Here is an 18,938-nt window from a genome sequence, read left to right as displayed (position 1 = left end):
TCGTCTATGAAGAATTTAAATATTTGATATTTTGATCAAGATTAGCGACGTATGTCTAGAGAAAAATAAATTAATTTTCTGCACAAGTATATTATGTCAGCTATGTGTATATGCATTGAAGAAAAAGTAAACGATGGACAAAGACATTTCATGGGAGTCACCACTTATCAAGGCCCGAAGGCCACTCGAGGATAAAGGTTAATGAATGAGAGAACAGTGTAGCAATAGTTAGTGGAAATGGGGTAGAAGTGGATTATTTAAGGGGTGCGGCTCAACTTGCCATGAAAATAACGATAGAGCAAAAACAAGCTCTCAACGTCTTTTTTGTGGGAAAGACGTTGCAGGGAAGAGAAAAGAGCATCACCTACTAGGTTTTGAAGCCGGTTTTAAACTATCAAGGCAAGATGGGGGTACTGAGCAGCTCCTACGTAGATATAGCAACAAACCTCCATATCTGTCTCTTCTACAGGTAGAGGATTGCATCAGAATTTAGATTCCTTCTGGAGCGGTAAAATAACAACCATTTTTCCGACAAACTTGGCAACAGATTTGATGCAAGTCTTCCATTTCAGGTCAAATCCAGAAGTTTGTCAAAACAGGGAGCCTCTTTTAGACAAGAGCCATTCATATCAATTGGGGCCAAGTGATGATCAGAGCATTTATGGAGAAAAGATAAAACATTGATTTTGGATGCATTAAAATTAAGCAACCATATTTCACCTCATTGCACCACGTGCTCAAGGATAGACTCAAATATCTTGGTCATTGTTGGCCTATACATAAGTATCGATGATAAGTAACCTTTCATTACACTAAATGATCTTACAAGATCAATTAATGTTATTAAAAAAAAATCAATCAACCAAGATTAAATGTCCAGAAGACGTCACTTAAGAATTGATTGTTACTTCACACTTATATGCCTATCTTTTTTATTGACATTTCACCCCAAACAAGGCACAGACACTCTTAGCGGAGATACTATTTAGGGAGTTGGGCAGCGAGATGTCTGTTCATATTACAGTCAGGGAAGCAGGGGCCCCAGAGTGAATTCCAAAGGGCAGCGGTCCAAGGGAAAAAGCTATTATAGTAGAAGGCTTTACAGGATCTAGGGATCTCTACAGTGTAGGGGTGGGATTTTGCTGCTTAGCAAGTTTGTCAAGGGGTTACTAATACTCAGAGTTCGTCAGAGAATTTACCATTGAAATACTTGTAAAACAGGCACAAGGATGCCATGATTTGGCGATGTGACAGATGTTGGAGTTTAGTTGATAGTTCAGGACCTATTAGATTGGCAACTTTTTTTTTTTAACCCTGTCTAGGAGGGATAAATTAGTGGCAGATGCACCAGCACAGATGTGGCAACAATACTCCACCCATGGGTGAACTGTGACCTTGTAAATATACAGGATATTCTCAGGTGTAAGTAGCATTTTAGCACGGTAGAGAGAGCTGATGTTATTTTATAGCATATTAACCCGTTTAGATAATTTATTGTTGCAGCAATATCTCTTAAAGAGTTGTATCGAATTGTGTTGTTAGGCTAGAACAGGAAACAAAGAATAATAGTCGATTATGATTATTGTAATATTTGTAAAGATAGTATGTTATCCTAGTAAAATAAATATTTACAGAGAAAATTATTTATGTTAAAATTAATAGAAGGTAAACAATAATTTTAAATAGATTGACCTCTAGAGTCTGTTAACTCTTATGTAGAGGTCATTATAAAGTGACGTGGACTTTAGAGTTTCGTGGAAAGATATGATTTTTTGGGAGTTAGAGATCGGAAACGAGAGGGAGAAGACAGAGTTAGAGATTTTAAGTGAGAGAGACTGACTTGAGTCGGACAGTGATGGCTCCCAGTAGAGGGGATCAGAATGCATTAGTCTAGGACCAGCAGCAGCTTTCCAAATCGGGGAACATCGGAAATAAAAGTTGCCGAAAATAAAACCAGAGGTCTATTATTTTCTTGGGAAGATTTTCTATTGCAGCTTTCCGTAAAGATCAAGGATGGACCAGATGTGTTCCCAGTTTGGCTCGATGTTACAACCCCAGATAATTGTTATTCGTCCTTTGTGTTGTAAAGGTATTTATGTATATTTTTGTCCCATTATAAACTGTAATTGAATGTACATACACACACAACGAATTCTAGATTAGACAATGACAACGCTAAATAGTCATAGACAAACACACATACAAACTTCATATAGATGACTGTGACACGTTATTACAAACGTATATACGCTCACTACATCCATATGGATCCCCCCCCTGCTGCGTAACAATTGAACACAAGTTGCTCATCTTATAATAAATAAGGGAAGATTGGAATTTCCTGTTTAATTGCCTCACTGTGAGGGCAAAATTAGACACAAGTCCTGTTTTTTATGTAGGGAACATCCAGCTCCCCCTAAAAAGAGGCACTCTAGATTGGAACAAGAAGACATTTTCTTCACTGACAGAGGACAAATAGATTAAGTTTAGCATTAGAACAGATACTGCTCTTTGTTCCTAGTCCAAAAGCCAAGGAAGATTGGAGGCCTTTCATATTTGAGGATATTTGTGTGAATACAGGGTGGCCCACTTAAAAGTAGCCCAATCTATCTAATCTTTCTCCTAATCACATACTGACACCACAGGACAAAATACAATTTTTTCCAACAAGATGGTGCTACATGCCACTCGTCTCACAGATCACTGACACGAGTTCATGACACGTTTACAGAAGAGAGAACAATAAGCAAAGGATTATGACCACCATCTTCCCCAGACTTGTCATCATGTGATTTTCATCTTTGGGGACTTTAAAACAAAAAAATCATACAAATAATCTTCATAATCTGGACCGACTCAAAGAGAACCAACGCTATCAGGAGAATCACCAGAGAAGATCTACGGGCAGTATCTGCAAACGTTAAATGTGCCCAAAAATGCATATATGTCAACAGAGAGCATTTTCAGCCTCATTTATATCATTTCAGGTAATCTATATAAATAAAATGAACTCATTTTTTCCCCGTCTGATTTTGACATTAATAGGATTAAAAATCAAGATATTTCATGCAAATATAATATGCACAAACGGCAGAACAATATCTGAGATGTGTTATAGGCTTATTATTTCTCAAATTCCTCGATAATCTTAGATTTCTATACTTTTTCTGCTGAGAAGTCACGGCCAAAATCGGTTAAGATCAATGGAAGTGGTAAAATATTTTCTCTCTAATAAATTCCTCCTCCCCCTGCCACCACTTAACACCATTTGGGGATCGTTCACAAGGAACAGTTGAGAAGAGAACACCGGTTTGGCTTCGTAGTTCTTTCATGTGAAGTTATTTAAAATCACTAAACTAAGCTGCAGTGCTCTGTGGCGTAGTGGTTAGCGTGCTGGACAATTCACATTATATTTTCACGTTCGCGCTGACCTACCGTAGTCGTTTTTTTTTTTTTTCCTAAACTACTGGAATGGACTTGGTGGCCGAACTGTTAACGTTGCAGATGTTTTTTTTTTTTTCACACTTTATTTTCCTACTTTTACTCATGACTCCGGGTTTGATCCTTCCTACTTACCTACCATAACATTTTTTAAAACTCCCCCCCCCCCCCCCGTCCCGGAAACAAACACTTGGGAAACGCCGGGTACCCCCGCTAGTTTAAACAATAAAAGAATGTTCCTCTTCTCTACTACATTTTCTGGGCTACTTTAAGTGGGCCACCCTGTATATCTAAAATACTATAAATGTTATGTTTAAAGAAAAAAGTCAAAAAGGAAAGCAAACTTACCTCCGCCAAATGAACTGCAATTTTCAAACCACGAGATTTGGCATGTGCCAAAACAGGAATGAAATCTTTGGCGTCATTAATCTGCAAATCAAAGAAAACATTAAAAGTTCAAAATATGCTTTTAAAAAAATTGAATCTTTTCAACATCATTAACGTTCAAGAGTTGAGCGTGTGAGCTCAAAATTTGGTAATCATGAAGAATAAGGGCGATGCTCTTGTTGGAAGTTTTTCACCAGTTTATGCAAAACATCGAAAGGTACTGAACGAAAATTTTGTGTTTTATTGTTATATTTTTATAATCCTTTGAGATGAGGTTTCATAATTTGTGTATTCGTTTCTTTGCAGACTATTATTCTCATCTTTATAGTTATTGTTTCACGTTTCGTAGAACTCATCTGCTGGCCTTCGTCAGGTGGTTAACCATGACAGGATAGGAATGCTGAGTCTTGTAACTGTATCCTCAGTAATTACTGCCTTCCATAGTTGTTGTCTCACCATGATTTGGCCAACTGATCTTCTGGCCTGCTTTGGGTAGGATTGAAACCGCTATCTGACGAAGAGCGGAGGATGAGTTGGCCGAAACATGGTGAAACAACAACAACTATGAAGATGAGGATAACAGTCCACAAAAAAATGAATACATAAATTATGAAGCCGCATCTCAAAGGATAAAAAAAAAAAAAATAATAATATATAATACCATTCGGTACGCACCTGACAATAGAAGACCAGATAAGATTTGGTTGTTTTTGTTTTACGGCATATCAACCCCTTTTCAGGTTATTTAATGCCGAATCCAGTGATTTTGAAGAAAAAATTTTTAATAGGATATTTTTTTCTTTTTTCAAGCCAGTTTCTATTCAACCCATAGTTGGGACCCTAACAGATACTACCACTCTGGGTCAGAGTGGACCTGGGAGCAATGGCAATTAAAAGGTGGCTCCACAAACTGGGGCCCTCACCATCGGATATAGTTTAAGGTCATATCCAGGACCCCCCCCCCCAAGATAAGAACAGAAAATTGGATTTATAAGACGATAAAATCAAACCTTGATCGCCCTTTAGGGCTCGTGGCGCATTGGATAGGGACGTTGAGTCTCTACAGTTCCAGGTGAGTATTGTCTCTAAATCCTACCCAAAGCAGGCCAGAGGATTAGTTGGCCGAAACATGATGGAACAACAACAATGAAGATGAGGATAACAGTCCGCAAAATAGTGAATACACAAAAATTTTGTAATTTTCTTCACATAAATGCTGGACAATTTTTTCAATAAAAAGTTAATTGAAAAAAATGAAAACAATTTTTGTTGTTATAAAGATAATACAATAAATAATTGGACAAGTTTTAAAATTCAAATCAAGAAAAAAAAAACACTTGTTCTAAGGTAAGTTTCATAAATATTTATTTTTTTATTAACAAACATCTGACAGCAAACAGAAATTTTTTGACTTATGTTTTTTTTTTTCTATGATTATATTTTTGTCTAGATAAATATTTAGTTACTTTTTTTTTTAATAAACTGACAATATTTAAATAAACGTTTCCTTAATTGATGTTAGTTGCTACAATTTCATTGACTCAACTTTTCGGTACCTTCCGTCACTAAATTGAAAGTGCCTGAAAAATTCTGAATAAAGACCCAAAATTCAATAAATGACAATAAAGATATTAAAACTTCAGAAGACAATATCACCAAGCAATGATAATAAAATAGTTGGCAATAAAAACAAAGTACTGTAATATATTCAACGTAGATAAGTTAGCTAGTTGTGAATAATGGTTAGTTTTCATTTGGCTGTACTGAGAAATGTTCAAGGATAGAGATGTCTAGTGGGGGCAAGAGGTTAAATCAGATGCACATGAACACAAAGATATGGGAAACAAAGAATTATGCCAGCAGAGAAAGAAGAAAAATTGTTTTTTGTCCAGAATTTCATACCTATTAAAAAACAAAAATAAAGAAAAATCTGTATGATGTATGTATCCATTGTGACGATACGTCCCGGTTGAAAAATCCCCAAAGGGAATTTATCCACGAAACGTATCGTAAAATAAAAAGGAAATGTACATGGCACCTTACCCAGATTCTGGACAGTAATTTCATTGTCGAATATTCTTATGAGATTCACGCAATGAATAACGGAACAACACAGTCATATATATATTACATGCGTGTTGTACGTTAAAAATTCAATAGTCAAGATAAAATATTAAAAGAAAATGATAGTAAAAGAAAACATGCAGGCAATGTCCAACGGGTCGAAAAGGGGGGAGGCGACAATAAAAAACTGTTCAGGTAAACATAGCCTCTTTTCTTTCCTTTTCATCTTTTCTTTTTTTTCATCGTCTTTTCTTTTTTTTCTTCTTGTGAAATAATGATGGAGTCACATTAGTAGAAATTATTCAAAATAAGAAAAAAACAAAAACAAAAAAGAACAAATCAGTCCAGCAAGTCAACATTTGTAATGTACAGGGGGAGGGGGGGGCGATATTGAACGGTACTTAGCTGTGAGGCAGTCCACCTTTGCTGGCATGCGATTCAATATCTTTTGAATTTCACTTATATACTTCTCTTCCCTTATTTTTCTTTCTCACCTATTTTTCAACCACAGATGTTCGGATGTCTCATTCCTACATATCTGAGCCGCAAAGGTATCTCCGTAGTTTTGATGAGTTCCCTTTTCGACTCCAGGAATAAGACTCAGTTGAGAGTCGCCGTTTCACTGCATAAATCGCGTTGCTGGTGTTCATCGCGTTCCCTCGTTGTCCTCTCCACTCGGGGATATATTCCATTCCAATATCTCTGAGTTAAGGTGTTTTCATAGTTTTACTGTGTTCCCTTTTCGACCCCAGGGATGGGGCTTAAGTCGAGTGAACTTCCAATTTATCGAGCGAATCATATTGACCGGTATCTGTTGCACTTTTATTATCAACATTTGTCGGCCGATGTGATCAGCTCCATTTTTTTTTTTAACTGATCCTCCTACTTCTTTCTCCTTGCATGTAACTCCCACCAAAAAGGGTTTTTCTTCCTCCTTTTTCTGCACGCTGCTTTGTTTTGGGGTAGAAGTGGGGTTTCTGGAAGGTTTCTCGTTGTGACCTTGGCACGTGTCTTGTCGAATGACTTGGTAGAAGGGGGAATGGCAATGGGGTGTCTAACTCGCTTCCTTTTATGGGTAAGCGGGCGGATATTTGGTTGATGCATGTCTCGATAGGAATGGGGTGGGGTGAGGGTATCTGACCGATAGGTATTCAAAATAAAATTAAAGAGGAGAAGGGTGGACACTTCTGCATTATGCCCTGTTTTCTTGTGACACCGTGATGGAACGAAAATATCATATTCCAAAAATCACGTAAATTAATCAAGTAGTTTTATTTTTAAACAAGAAAATTAAATTTTATGAATTGCAAAATGGTGACTATCTCACCAGTCATGTAAAAAAAAATTCTTAATAAACAAGGGAGATAACTCAATAATTCAAACCTTGTGAAATTTATGTTGTAATACCTATGAATTCCTATTAATCACTTTAAAATTATTTTCTTTATAAAAAATAAAACTACTTCATCAATTGTTGGGGTGGTACCAGTACAAATTCTGACAATGGTCTATTCCCAACATTATTTCCGGTGTCTAGGTTCTGCTTTTCAGCAGTCTGAACCCAAGATTCAGAGAGAGACAGTCGTAACTTTACTTTGTCTTTCAGTTGATAATAATAATAATAATAACAATAAAAATAATACAAATACTACTACTACTACTACTACTAATAATAATAATAATAATAATTTGCCTAAGAATGTGATAAATTCCTTCAGTTAAAATATTTGTCAGAAAATGTTTTGTCGGAGATGCCAAATATCATCGTCTAGAAAACAGGGGAAGTAATGCAACATTGAAACGTCTCGAGAAATATGTCGGAATGTCATAACTTTTTCTATCCTGGAAAATGGTACAACAATTATAAGAAACTCTTATGCTTTTATTTCGAGGAAATAAAGAGTCGGGGGGCAAAATAAGCAAAGGTATTCTCCACCTGCAAGAAAACGCTCTGCTCGACAACACGCATGTTGCCAAATCAGAAGCATAGGTACCCTTCAGCTTTCTTCTTCCCAGCCATGAAGTTATTTTTGAAAGGAAAGCGTTTCCTAGATGATGCAACCTTGATTTCTAAAATCATGTTATTGTTGGAGGAACAACTTGAGATGTTCTACGAAAATGGTCTCCAGAGATGCACTAAACAATGGGGAAATGCCTAACTTATAGAGAAAATAGAGAAAGACTAATAACTGTGTCAAGTTTTGTTGCTCTACTGCTATAAAAAAATTGGTCAGGGGCATTACTTATTGAACACCCCTTATATATATATATATATATATATATATATATATATACACACACACACACATACATATACACATACACACATTAGCATGTTTCGGTCAGCCAATTAGAAGTAACTAAAGACGTCTCCAGGCAATATTGCTTATGGACTAAGCTTTTGTATTAGCAATATCGCCTAAAGAGATCTCTAGTTACTTGTAACTGGTTGACCGAAACATGCTTATGAATGTGTAGCGATACATTAATGCTTATGTAAAACAAATAAAAAGAATATCTTGCTCTACTTCGGTATTGAGCACTCTTGCATTAACCTTATTAAAACTTCATTGGTTGCTTTACCTCTGAAGAACATTAACTTGGAATTTATATATATATATATGTCTATATATGTGGCAAATAAATGACAAAACCTATATTCCAAATTTCAACATGGTGTAATAAAATAAAAAATTAAAGCTAATTGCAACTTTTATCCCAATTTTCGTATTTTGTAATCATGCCCATATGTTATTTTCTTTTAATAAATTGATAGGTGCTTTTCCTTCCGATGAGTTAAGGCTAGAATAAATTCATTGATTTATATAATAATCAAATGATTTTGCACTACAAAACAGGTGCTGTCAAGAATCATGTCAACAATCAACATACTTAAAGGAATAAATTGTAAGATGGACAACATCTTGAAAATTAGAATATAGGCTTTTATCATTTATTTGTTATATGCTCTGTAATTACATTGAGATTCATAAATTAAAGGATTGGTATTAATAAAAGGTGAAATATAATTGAAGAAATATATTTCCACAATAATATATATATATATATATGCAAATACATATCTTAAAATTTGGTATTTTTTCTTAAGATTTAAAAAAAGGAAACCGCACTAATATAAAATTTTAAATGTGGGGGTTGAGCAGTCTTCCTTTGGTGCTATAATCAATTGTATTATGTTGCATAAAACTAAAATTCGACAATTCAAATTTAGAACAATATCAAATATTTAAAAATCGTTTCAAAACTGATTCATCTGACCAAAAATTTAGCGTTGTTGACAATGTTCATAAATTTCTGTTGTTGTAGTCTTATAAATATTAAGATTTATTGAGAAAACACTTGTGTGTTGAATCGACTGACTCTTGGAAATGTAAAGCGCATCTAAAAACTTCTCGCCATTTGATGACCAAATATTTCAACAAACCTTTGGATTGCCGCTGAAGTCAATTCCAACGACAATTCCATCAGAAGCAGCTGCCAACTCAGAAGCCACAGCCACAGTTTCCCAAGCAATTTCGACGGTAGATTTGCGGTCAATTGATAACAGAAGTCGGACATCAATGTCAAGATTTTTCTTTTTACTGTCTTTGATGGCGCTCAATACGGAGTCTACATAAGAACGTCTTGTCATACCCGTGAGAAGTTCCTCTCTGGGTGTCGTTCTCAATTCAATGTATTTGACCTGGTCGGATTCAAATTCACTAATTACATCTGAAGTCACCTGTAATTTAAGAAAAAAAGGAAAAATTTAGTTAAATCGATTCAAACGGAGGAGTATTTAAAAATAAAATTAATAAAATAAAAAAAGGGGTCAAAATATAAAGCTTTGAGCTATAGTGTTTCTGAATTTTTGAAATGGGGATCGTCTTCTTTGGGAAAAGTGTATTACATTGAAAGTTTTTGAAAAACAAATAATGATAATTTTAGTCATTTAATATAATATTTCATATTGGTTTTCTAATATTTTTCAATTACCGTATATACTTGTATGTAAGTCGAATTTCTGGAAGACAATTTTAAGGTTATTTTTTGGGGGTCAACTTATATAAAGGTAATGTTTTAGGAATTCCAGTTATAGTGCTGAAAAAGCTCCAACCAGGACTTGTCCCCATACTTACAAAACTGTTTAAGAGTTGCCTTAAGGAGAAGTGCTTTCCAACACCCTGGAAAACCTCATCAGTATGCCCTGTATTTAAGAATTCAGGTGAAAAGTCATCTCCCTCTCAGTACAGACCAATAAGTCTCCTGTGTGTCATGAGTAAGTTGTTGGAATCTATATTAAATAAAAAAGTAATCAACCACCTCAACAGAAACAACCTTCTTAGTGACATGCAATATGGTTTCCGCTCTGCAAGATCTGCAGCAGATGTGCTAACGGTTATATCACATAGGATTAGTGAATCTCTTGACAAAGGTTTCCTTTCCAGGGCAATTGCTCTTGACATATCGAAGGTCTTCGATAGGGTATGGCATAAAGGCCTACTTCACAAGATTTCCAGCTACGGTATTACTGGAAATGTTTTCTCAATCATTAAATCATTTCTCTCTGATAGGTTCATAAGAGTAGTGGTTGATGGACAAAAATCAGAGGCCCACAGTATTAATGCTGGAGTCCCCCAGGGGTCCATCCTAGGCCGAATTCTCTTCCTGATCTACATCAATGATCTCCCAAAACACATACTTAAATCATTCGTTGACATCTATGCTGATGACACGACCATCTACGGCAACACATCAAAGACAGTAAATAACAAAGTTCTCTCTAATTCTCTCTCCTCTGATCTTGAGCACGTGGTACAATGGGGGAAGAGGTGGCTGGTCACTTTTAATGCATCCAAAACCAAGCTTCTATCTTTACATCATCAATGCTCTGATCTCCATCTGGCATCAATTGAAATGGATGGCTCTCGTCTTGGAGAGGCTCCATGTTTTGACAAGCTTCTGGGTTTGACATGACTGAAATGGAACACGTACATCAAATCTGTTGCCAGAGACGCTGGGAAAATGGTGGGATCCTTCTACCGCTCCAGAAGATATCTCACTACTGATGCAATTCTCTATCTGTATAAAAGCCAAGTACGTTCAAGGATGGAGTACTGCTGCCACATTTGGGCAGGAGCTGCTAAAAACAGCCTATCCTGCCTTGACAGAGTACAAAATAGACTTCGTGGTTTGGTGGGGGATGCCCTTTTCTCTTCCCTGTAGTCTCTCTCCCACAGAAGAGACATGAGTCTGTCTTTGTTTTATCGTTATTTCCATGGCAAGTACTCGTGTGAGCTCTAATCTCTCGTCCCCCCTCGCCAATCTTTCACGAGAAACACCCGTCTGGCTGAAACTACTGTCAATAATTTTCCCCACTCTTTATCTGTGCCTAAATCCAAACGTAGATTCCATGAGCAGAGCTTCTTTCTTAGAAGTGCACGATTCTAGAACTCTCTTCCGTTCGCCTGTTTCCCACCTGACTACAACTTGGATGTCTTCAAATCCAACATAAACAAATTCCTGACAAACCACCCCCTTAAGTAAGACACTCTATCAAATCTCCAATACTAATGATTACTACAATACTATCTCATTGATTACTGTACACGCAATAACCCTTATCCCTGAGTGGCCTCCGGGCCTTAATAAGTGGTGACCCCCATGTAAAAAAAAAAAAAAAAAAAAAAAAGGAAGAGAGACTCCATTTTTCAGTGGGAGGCTTAACAATAACATATTTAACATTTTAAGGCGGTTACTTGCGTTTACTGGCTGGTAATGGCTTCTTCTGCAACTGTCGGTCATTCTCAGTCACTGTTGATCGTGACCAATGTTGACCTGCATTGAACTGCTATGAAATAAAATCGCCTACCTTCAATCATCGGGCACTGTCACCCACTGACAGGCAGTCCTGATTTTCTACGTTGGTGTAGATATTTTTTGTACACATGCAAAATGCGCACTGTGCTATTTTTAGATACGATTTTCAAATTAAATTTGATTTTATACACTAGAAGATGTACCCAGCATTGCCTGGTATTAAACGAATGAAGTTAAAAAAAACCGGACAGAAACTGAGACATGTGCATGCGAATATTATGTTTTTTCTAAACAGTTCACTTCTAGTAAGTAGAAAAAAAAGCTGACTGAGACTGAAACCAAAACCTAAAGACAGTGAGTCAAGTACGATAACCATTAGACCAGCTTGATTCATGCATGCGCAGTAGGGTAGATTGATTTTCAACTTTTTTTGGAAAATGTAAAAGGTTGAAGCAGAGAAAGTTTCACAAACATATGGGGAGTACAAATATAAAAAAAACTAGGTTTCTAACATCAGGCATCGGATGCTAATTTGATTTTAAAGATCGTCTACTTTGAGACACGGAAAAAATCCTTATGTGTGAAAGATTTGTGAGAAATTATTGAGTATTTTGCAGTTTCAATCATAACAAGTTGTTTTATATATTTAAATAAACGATATAATGACGGATATGCTAAATATTAAACAAAATTATAATTGCCACCCCCCACATACTGAGGTGGCGGCAATTATAAAATTCTATAAATGCTGCATTTTACTTTGTTTTATAACTTCAAAATTCAATTCTTTTCACTATCAATGAAAAAAAGAAGTTTTTATTCTGTTTGGAAAAAAAGTCTTAATAAAACCTAAAACAAATTATTTACCTATCTCTAGGCAGTTATCTATGCTTGTATAAAAAACACAAAACAATTGGCAAGTAAAAAAGCTATTTTGTTACCATAATATCAAAATTCTCCCTATAGGATCCTTTTGAAGCAAAAAAATGGCCTCATTTCATGGCATAAAATCTTAGCAATAATATGTCTATGTCTTGCTTCAAGTCCATAGACTGATTGGCAGGCTTCTGATGTCAATTTTACAGCACTTTCCACACTTTATGAATTTGCAGGCAAATCAGGTAACTCTGGCTTTCTGCCGCTCATCAATAATTACTAAAGTTCATGAAATGATAATTCTTCAGTTAGTGCTGGCTCTGAACCTCCACTTTGATAAATGTAAAGCGTCAAAATTGATTGTTAATATTTTTAAACGCTTTCTCACTGGTTCCCGACTACTGAAAAAGAAAAGAGAAGTCAAATAATTTTATTAACTTGAACAAATGAACACAATTTTATTTTAATTATTTTATTTTTAATTTAATAATTGAAAATGAATGTATAAATCGAAATAAACAATTTGATCAGTTTTATATGAATGTTTACTTACCTAATTGTTAAAATTCTTCTTATAGCTTCTTCTCTCACTTCCATTTCATCTGATTTTAACAAAGAGAACAGAATATTCTCTAGCAAAAGGGCAAAAACATTAAACTGAAGATTGCTTAAAGCAATTTCCTGAATTTCTGGAGGCTGCTTTTTTATTTGCCCAATCATTTTAAAAATATACATTTGCTGGTTATGAAATTTATTATCCAGTTTAATTTCAAACCAGCTAACTGCATAAACTTCTACAATAAAACTAATCAGCTGGTCCATTTTTCTGGTCAATTCAGATGGATAAATTTTACAGGTCCACAAACACATTAATCGGATTGCCAGAGTAAGCCATCTTGCCTGATTTAAAGGTCTGATCCTCCATGCTGTATACTGAGGGTGGTCTACTTTACCCCTTGAAATACCAACAGCATACTCTAAAAGTAGTCTTTGGTCACCAGTGAGATCATTTTCTGTTAGTTCAGAATACCTGCCCTCCAGAGGACTACTCACTGGTAAAATGTCAACTTGGGGTAAATGATGGTAATTGTTGGCACATAATTTTCGAGTTGACCCGTAAATGATGTTGGGCTTCGTGCACTTCCATCAAGGAATTGAAATAATGCCCTAAAAGGAAGCTCATTCTGGTGTAGAGAACAACCAATAGTGTGTATTTTTCTATACAGCTTGTTTTCTAGTGAGGAAACCAGTATTGGTGCTTGTGATGTCTAAAAGGACAACCTTTAAAGTATTGACACTCTCATACTCTTCTAGAACTTTGTGAACTTCATCCGTCAGAACAGCACCAGTTGTTCTAGCAGTAGGAATCACTCTATGTCTTAGATACACCCCCTTACTTCCACATCCCATCTCCTTCGTAAATGTCAAGTGATGCTCTTGTCCTTTAGCTTTTCTTCGATTTTTGTTTCCTTTTTCATCGACAGTTTTCATGTAAAATAAAGTGTCTTTGTCGTGCTTCCCATCAACACCAATGCAGAAAAGATTTCTAATTTTTTGATTATGTTTTTGATAGGCATTGTTTTTTGATCTTTCTTTTTCTCTGTCAATTTTGGATTTATCAAGAAAAAATTTCCTTAAATCAATATTTGATTTTAGAAGGCCCGAAGCCTGTAGATCCCAAAGAAAAGCATTTGCAAGACTTACACCTAGGTTTGATGAGACATCACCTCTGATGAGTTCAATGGCATAACGAGGAATTTTTATCAGGCTGTAAATATTCTTACATTCTTCCTCTGGTTCAAAACTTTCATCTGTTCCATCACTATTTTCTGGTCATGGGATGTTGAAGCAATAGGCGGGGGGTGTGTGTGTGAATAAACTTGCTTTTCTCCTAACACAGTTAACTTTTTAGATTTTGCGACTGCAGCTTTATCAACAGGTCTCAATTGAAAATTGCCTTCGAGTCCTATTTTATTTCTTTGGTCCTTCAAATACTCTCTCACAGGAACCTGAATTAGAAAATTCGACAAATTTTTATTCTAATCTACGCTAATCTTAGAAATAAATTCTATTTCACGTAAAAAAATTGTAATTTCTTTTCTCACTGGTTTACATAAAATACAGGTATAAAAATTCATTTAATTTAAGATGTCTATGATTTTCATTAAAAAGATTTTTTCAAACAAACAAGAGAAATTAAAAAAAAATAGAATAAACTAACCTTTTTTTATAGGACAGGTACAGACAATATGCTTTGACTGATAATTTTCTTTTTTGCATTTAATATTTTTGGCATGACAACTTGCACTTGGCAGGTCACATGAACAAGATGAAATATCAAATAATTTGTCAATTTGTAATTGATCAGAAGACTTTTGGCATATGCGGATAAAACGTTTCTATTTATTTGCTTAGTTTTTTTTAACTGCAATTTGTGTACAATCCATTTTTCAGTTAATAGGGGCAAACTGGAATTTACTGCCTTCCAAATATCTTTAACATCATTTGCCATTAATTTTGAAAGGGTAAATTTATTTACTTTGGGCGAGAATTCTCCATGTAATAACCATATTGAATAATCTGACGGAAAGTAGGGATTCTGTTGTATTTAATGGAAAAGGTGTGCCCACAAATTGTGTAGAAATAGTTCGTTTCCGACTCATGGTTAGAAAAATATCTGCAAAATACATATTTTATGATATTGTAAGAAATTAAACAAAGGAAATTATGAATTAAATTTAAAATTTGGAAAAATTAGTAAATATCAAAAAATAAAAAATAAAGGTTTGCTAAGATATAAAATGCAAAATGTAATAATTTCTAAATTTGAATTAAGCTCCGGTTAACAAAGTAAACAAACATGTGAACACGAAAATGAAACCGATTACTTGGCGGTGTAGACAGAAATATTAACCGGATAAAATAAAGCCCTGGTTTATTAGTTGTTTAATTCATTTTAAATGAAATATTTTGCAGGGTGTCTTTTTATATCGACACTCAATTAGTTTTCTAAAAATAAAATAGATATTACAAACAAAAGAAAAAACGTATTGTTTATACTCCCTTCATATGTTTTCTTCAAAACCGGCATGAATATGACATGCTTATTCTTTGATTTAACACCGGCACCCTGCGACATAGACGCAGCTTATTGAGTTTTTCAATGTTTAAATTCATTTTAGCAAAAAACGATGGAGTTTTAGAAAAAAAGTATTTTGTGTTGTTATTCTTAATGTTATTTAACAACTTTCTCTGCATAGACCTAGTCATAATGCCAAAATCGACCTACCCTAATGCGCAGTCGTGAAACAGGTGACAGATAAAAATCAAATGGCTCCAAAGTACCAATTAAAATTTTTTTAATATGTCTGAATACCCTATATACCAAATTTCAAGTCTGTAGATTAAAAAATTGTTGAGTATATAGGTTGAGAACTTGTCCTCATACACATTCTCACTGTTATATATGTGTGTATGTATATATATATATAAATATTGATATATATATATATATATATGTGTATATATATATATATATATATATATATATATATAAATATTGATGTATATATATATATGTGTATATATATATATATATATATATAAATATTGATGTATATATATATATAAATATTGATAGATATATATAAATATTGATAGATATAGATATATATATAAATATTGATAGATATAGATATATATATAAATATTGATATATATATATATATATAAATATTGATAGATATATATATATATATACATATATATATATAAATATTGATAGATATATATATATATATAAATATTGATAGATATATATATATATATATATAAATATTGATAGATATATATATATATATATAAATATTGATAGATATATATATATATATATAAATATTGATAGATATATATATATATAAATATTGATATATATATATATATATATAAATATTGATATATATATATATATATATAAATATTGATAGATATATATATATATATAAATATTGATATATATATATATATATATATATATATACAGTGATGATCATATTTATTGGCACGGTAAAATAAAAGTTAAATTTTGTCTAATAAATTCTAAAAAAGGGATTAAATTAAAGAAAATAACAAAGTATATTATGTATTTTTAACTGGCCTTTCCGATGCAGCAATCGGATTTTAGAAAAAATAAATAACAAAGGAACAACAAACATAATTGCAAAAAACCCTTGTTCAAAATTATTGGCACGGCTTTGTTTTTCTTTTAGTATCAGTATAATATCAATCAATTTCCGGTTTACGTGCTTTCTGAACTTTTTTATAGCCATATTATGCTTGTTTAACGCTAATTCAGTGAATAATTTTTTTCAGATAATTTTTAGATAGCGATTTATTTAAACTATTATAAGTGACTAAATTATAATTTTCAATCGCCATGGTTAAAACTAAGGAACACAGCGAAGACGTCAGGAAGCTTGTTGTAGCATGCCATACCAATGGGGAGGGCTATGATAAGGTTTCAAAGAAGCTAAACCTTCCCAAATCCACTGTTAGAGCCATAATAAACAAGTTCAAATCGCAAGGCCACGTTATGAGTTTAGAGGGTAGAGGGAGAAAAAGGATTCTTTCCCCAAGAGATGAACGGAAAATTGTTCGACAAGTAAAACAAAACCCAAGGATCTCTGTTGGGGAGATTGTTGATGAACAGAGCACCTCTGGAGTGAATGTATCTCGACATACAGTTGGTAGAGTTTTGAAGAGAGCTGGTTTAAAAGCATGTCGTCCGAGAAAGACTCCCTTATTGAAGCCTATGCACCTGAAAGCAAGGCTAGCCTTTGCAAAACGTCATATTGATAAAGATGTTGCATTCTGGAAACGTGTTCTATGGACTGACGAAACGAAAATAGAGTTATTTGGCCATAATAAAGTGTCTTATATTTACAGAAAATCTGGCGAAGCTTTCCTGCCTAAGAACACCATACCCACAGTGAAGCACGGTGGAGGCAGTTTGATGTTTTGGGGATCCTTTGCTGCCTCTGGACCAGGGCGACTTGTTAAGGTCACAGGTAGCATAAAAAAGGAAGATTATGTTAAAATATTGGATGAAAACCTGAAAGACTCTGCTAACGAGCTCTCACTTGGTCGTCGTTGGTGGTTCATGCAAGATAATGACCCAAAGCATTCGGCTAAACTGACTAAGAAATGGCTTGAGGACAATCATATTAATGTTTTGGAGTGGCCATCACAAAGCCCAGACCTTAATCCAATTGAAAATTTATGGAGAACATTAAAATTGAGGGTAATGCAAAGGAAGCCTAAGAATCTTATTCAATTGGAGGATTATTGTCAGGAAGAGTGGGCTAAAATTACTACTGAAGAGTGCAACAACTTGGTTGTAAACTATGAAAAGCGACTGAGGAAGGTAATCAAGGCCAAAGGCTATACAATTGATTATTAAATAAATCGTGCCAATAATTTTGAACAAGGGTTTTTTGCAATTATGTTTGTTGTTCCTTTGTTATTTATTTTTTCTAAAATCCGATTGCTGCATCGGAAAGGCCAGTTAAAAATACATAATATACTTTGTTATTTTCTTTAATTTAATCCTTTTTTAGAATTTATTAGACAAAATTTAACTTTTATTTTACCGTGCCAATAAATATGATCATCACTGTATATATATATATATATATATATATATATATATATATATATATATATGTCGAACTGCTGATTGCTGTCTATCCCTTCATTCTGTTAAGACATTATTCAAGTCTCCATGAAGACGTTTTTCTCATGGAAGCCAATTTAGATCATTTTTTTCAAGTAAGGTTATATGGCTTGTCATACCATTTTTCTGGATCAAAATTTAATGGGGAATTCAAAAAGCTGTCAAAAATACAAAACCTGGCCTAGTTTTAGAGATATTCAAACATTTTCAAAGTGTGTCAGATCACTAAATTGAAAATTAGTATTTTTACTTGTTTTCAGAACATAAGACCATAGTCCTTGTACTGTTTTTTTTTTACTAGGAACTTTTGATGTGTGTGTGTCAGTATGTGCGTGTCAGGGTGAGTGGTTGTGTGTTACGTGTGTGTATGGGTTAGCCTTGCATCGATCCAACATTAAAATCGCAGAAAATAGACACCTGTATGCTTCACAGCACATGCATACACGCAGTGGAGGCAAATTTAGGAAAATGCCCATTTTTCAAACTGACTACTTTTAATTACTTTATACAAGAAAATAATTTTATAACAAAATTCACTCCCGCATTAAACAACTCCCAATAGCAGCATATATAAATAAGCAAAACACAAAATACACTTACACGCACACATGCTTATGCA

The 18,938-nt window shown here is 34.1% G+C and overlaps 1 protein-coding gene across 1 annotated transcript in view; it reads right to left on the bottom strand.

Annotated features, from left to right (window-relative positions):
• The window catches only part of LOC145270312 (N6-Methyl-AMP deaminase-like), a 44,355-nt gene that overhangs the window by 6,866 nt on the left and 18,551 nt on the right, over positions 1-18,938 (bottom strand). The window contains exons 4-5 of the mRNA XM_080125960.1: positions 9,338-9,634; positions 3,790-3,870 (exon numbers count right to left, since the gene is read on the bottom strand). Coding sequence (XP_079982086.1) covers positions 3,790-3,870; positions 9,338-9,634 — 378 coding nt within the window. The remainder of the gene's footprint in view (positions 1-3,789; positions 3,871-9,337; positions 9,635-18,938) is intronic.

Source organism: Euprymna scolopes, chromosome 4 (assembly GCF_053919585.1).
Source record: "Euprymna scolopes isolate OS-2025 chromosome 4, ASM5391958v1, whole genome shotgun sequence".
Classification (NCBI taxonomy): Eukaryota; Metazoa; Mollusca; class Cephalopoda; order Sepiida; family Sepiolidae; genus Euprymna; species Euprymna scolopes.
This window is presented reverse-complemented; position numbering and strand designations above follow the sequence as displayed.